We start from the raw sequence: 4,335 nt of genomic DNA, 5'->3' as shown, positions 1-4,335 counted from the left end.
CATAAACTCTCATTAATAATTTTGAACTGTACTAATTTGGGGAAGTATTATGACAAGTCACACAAGATAGACAGCAACCAAGCATTCATGAAATGTATATTTCTTACAACTAAATTATATTTAGCTTCATAATTAAAAGTCTAGGAGAGAGAGAGGAAAACGTTATTATGAAAATATATAGCTTTAATTCTGCAGACATATAAACACTTTTGGTACATTACAGACATAAGATGCCAGAAATCAAAATAATCAGTTTTAAGCATAACACTAAGTTATCTTGTTCACACAGAGAAATTTGATGTAATCACCATACAAAAGATAGTTTTCAGCTCTTAAAATGAAGTGAAAGTGATACATCACCGATAACCCTGCTGCTTTGTTGCAGAGGATACAGCAAAGAATAAATAATCAAGAAAATATGCTACCAGTCTTACAAGTTAGATTTCGGATGTAATCCAAAAATCAAAGCCAATGAAAAGGAGCCAGGAATGGTCGCCAAAAGGCAGAAACAAGATCTTTCACATGAAATACCAATCCAGAAAGGAGCAACAGTAAGAATAAACTAAGTCCTATAATTCCTTAGAACATGAAGTGATTTTTGTTTTCATCTGGCAGATCAGATTCAGAAGTATCACATGAAAAGTCTATTACACAACCAAACTGATGGAGTACTACTGACAGATTGCTCAAAGAACAAAAAAACATCACCACTTTTGTGACAACTAAAGATTTAGCCATTCCCTTGCTTCCTTGCATCTGGCATACTTATGAGGATGAGTATGGGGTTCTGTCACTATTTGCTGTAGGAAATATTAAACATAATTTTCCATAAAAACGGCCAGCAGATTGCTGGAGCAAATGATAATGTAGGTGAAATCTGGAGAAAATGAAATAAATGTGATTCTGTGTGATCCTGTGAAACGTCACATCATTTCAGCTTCTCATTACAATATCTTGCATTCTTGCTCAACAGGAATTGCACTTCTCGTTAATGCCTTTCTATCCTACTGTACAAGCTTTACTTGTGAGGTTATAAACATTCTGTTTTTCTTTTTTTTTTTTTTTCATTACTAGTGCATTTTAATGTCTTTATTCTTTTAATTATACGTATATTGGGACAGACATTTCTTTTTTTGTGGTTAAATGTCTGTATGTCAATGTGTATTTTATATTAAAACCAGTATATTTAAAATATACTCTGTGTTTATTAACTCATGGATAGTGCCTCAAACAGTTCCCTGCTCAGGAGCATCTGATGCCCTCTTTTGGTTAAAAAGACTTTTAAAACTTAAATTTAAAGAATTGTCTTACCTTCCCCTTTTTTATGATCACTGATCTTACTGATTTATGAAAGCTGCAAATGATATCCATGTTATTATAGATAGGATTCTAGCTGTTAGTACTAAGGTTTCATAAAAAAGCTGTACACTGAATTTAAATTTAAAAAACTGTAAACAGTTATTTACAATTACAATATTATTAAGTTATAAATTAGCGGTCCTTCATTACAACCTGTCAATACAACCCACGACTAGGTGTTTCAGAGTTGTCCAAGGTTTTTCAGATTCTGGATTCATCCACAAAGAAACATCAAATGTTAGAAATCTCCACTGGTTTCTTCTCCAACATGTGCAGGTTAATTCTTCCATTTAATGGGATTTGTACTTCCAAGTTTTCCTCTGCTCTGTGATGCTTTTTACCTTTTCTCAGACAGATGTAAATGCCCATCCCTGTTACTAAAGTGATTGAACCCAAGCTTATTATTGACAGAACTACCAAGGTAGGCATGCAGGATGCTGACTCCATTTTTTTATGTGTAGGCTCTATGGATATTTGTGGCTGTTTTTCTTCTATACTGATATCAGGCTCCTTTCTCAACAAACTTTCAATGTAGCTCTCATTGCTAACAGTGTCATTGACAAAAAGGTTCACCATCACAGTGGAGTGGAGAGGTTCTGGATAGCCATGATCACTAACCTTTACAAGCAGTCGATAGAGGCCATAGTCATTTTGCATCAGTGACTCTTCCAAGGTGATATTACCAGTTTTAGGGTCAATCCTAAATGACTCTGGTCGAGGGCCTCTTCTTCCTATGATGCTGTATGCTATGACTGCATTCATGCCAGTGTCCTTATCAACAGCATAGACCTCAGTGATGGGAGAGCCAGGAAGGGTAGAAGGAAGGACCAACAAATAAGACATATTAGACTGAGGAAACAAGACCAAAGGTGGGTTATCATTTATGTCCAGAAGAAGGATAGTTATTTTTGCAGTAGAGGACAGGGCAGGATCACCGCCATCAACTGCTTCGATCCACAGAATGTAGGAGCTTTGCTGCTCCCTGTCCAGGGAGACTTTAGCTCTCAAAACTCCTTTTCCAGTATCTATGACAAAAATATCACTTCCATTCAGAACTGAAAGGGCAACCCATCCATTTTGCCCTGCATCAGCATCTGTGACACTTATAACTCCAATTTCCCCAAAACCCGGAAAGTTTTCTGGCACGAAAAAGCTGAAATCCTTATTGATAAATCTTGGACTATTATCATTTTTATCCAATACAGTGATGGTGACAGTTGCTATTGATTCTCTTGGAGGATACCCAGAATCTACTGCTTTGACAGTGTATCTGTATTTCTCTTTTTCTTCTCTGTCCAACTGGGTGGAAACTGTAAGAACTCCTGTAGTTTTATCTAAAGAAAAATAGGAAGGGGCATCAGGCCCTAAAAAATAGGACACGCGCCCTCTTTCTCCGCTGTCAGCATCTGTAGCATGCAGTTTGGTCAAGAAAGCATTGGGAACATTGTTTTCCTCAATGGATAACTCTATCAGCTGTTGAGAGAAAACTGGTGAGTTGTCATTGTCATCCAGAACCTGTACTTTGATTATTTTGTTGACATTAAAACCTTCTGAGTTCCAAGCAACTACAGAGATTTCATACAGCTGCTGTGTCTCATAGTCCAAAGGCTTTGTGGTCTCTAGCAGGTATTCATTGTTGTACGGCTTGTATGGTGAGAGTCTGAAAGGCCCATCACCATCCAAATAGCAATTGACTTTGTATTTTTCATCAGGGTCTTTAATGGTAAAAAATGCTATCGGTGTGTTGACAGGCTCCAGCTCCTTTAAGTACACCACCCCTTCCGCTTCATTAGCTATGAAACGAGGGACAATTTCAGGTGGCCTCATCATGACTTTGATGATGGTTACTAGCACTGTGATCACAGCAGGGATACAACCTGGGCCATTGCCCAGTATGATCAGCCTGTGGAGCCTTGGAGTGTCCCCATCAATTTTAGTGGAGAGCGTGATGGTTCCTGTGCTTTCGTCTAGATGGAACAAGTCTCTGGATGGCTGGGGGACCTTCTGGCTGTAGGAGTAGGTGATCTGGGCATTGGATCCAAGGTCCATATCTACTGCATGGACAGTGGCCACGTGCGTCCCTAGACTGGAATTCCCATAAAGGGTGATGTTGAGCTGCGATTCGCTGAACTGGGGGCAGTTGTCATTGATGTCACTGATGCCAATAGTGAGGGTGGCACTGCCCACGAGTGGAGGAGTCCCCCCATCCTCAGCAACGATGACTGTGACATACTCCCCTCGTGTCTCCCTGTCCAGGGCCCCCATAACAATGAGGTAGGGAGTCCTCTCCCCATTCTCATTCTCCTCCACATCCAGGGTGAAGACACCATAGTTATCACGCAGGCGGTAGGTCTGGACACTGTTGGTGCCCACATCGGGGTCAAGGGCGGGGTGCTCGATAGCCAGGCGGGTGTTCACAGGTGCGTTCTCAGGCACCGAGAGGCGGATGTGGGGCACAGGGAAGCAGGGCGCGTTGTCGTTGACATCTCGGATAGCAATTTTTACCTTCACCAGGCGGAAGTACTCCTGTGGCAGCACCAGCACATCCAGCAGCAGCAGGCATGACTCAGATGAGGGCGAGAAGGACGAGGAGGAGACAGCGGCTGCTCCCCCGAAGATGGTGGCCCCACTGCTCTCCACACACAGAGCTTCACGGTCTATCTCCATGGCTGAGGTGTGCAGCTCCCCAGAGCGGTTGTCCAGCTGCACATACTGTCCCCCCAAGCCATGGGAAGCCAGAGTAAAGGACCGTTGGGGCTGGGGGACCTCAGGGGGGTGGACGGCTGAACGCAGCTTTTTCGGGCCAGGCTGCCGATGAGCACCCCAGCAGGCAGCCCCTCATTGAGGCTGTAGAAGAGCTCGGTGGCGCGGCTGTAACTGGCAAAGCAGTTGAAAGGTCCAACGAAGAGCAGGAAGAGGAGCAAGTGCTGGGGAGAGAAAGGCACAGGGGTGTCGGGAAACGGTGGTGTTAGAGGA

At 42.5% G+C, this 4,335-nt stretch overlaps 1 protein-coding gene across 1 annotated transcript; it reads right to left on the bottom strand.

The window, feature by feature from the left end:
- Positions 1–1,128: 1,128 nt before the first annotated feature.
- PCDH20 (protocadherin 20) lies at positions 1,129–4,286 on the bottom strand (the record flags this gene model as incomplete). The annotated part of the gene is given in 2 exon segments (XM_010168084.1): positions 1,129–4,133; positions 4,136–4,286. Coding segments are annotated over 2 exon segments (2,694 nt in total), but the record flags the coding sequence as incomplete, so codon positions are not given.
- Between the last annotated feature and the right edge of the window lie 49 nt (positions 4,287–4,335).

Source organism: Antrostomus carolinensis, unplaced genomic scaffold, assembly GCF_000700745.2.
Source record: "Antrostomus carolinensis isolate BGI_N321 unplaced genomic scaffold, ASM70074v2 scaffold3540, whole genome shotgun sequence".
In the NCBI taxonomy this organism is placed as follows: Eukaryota; Metazoa; Chordata; class Aves; order Caprimulgiformes; family Caprimulgidae; genus Antrostomus; species Antrostomus carolinensis.
The sequence above is the reverse complement of the archived record's forward strand: the minus strand, read 5'-3'. Positions and strand labels throughout refer to the sequence as shown.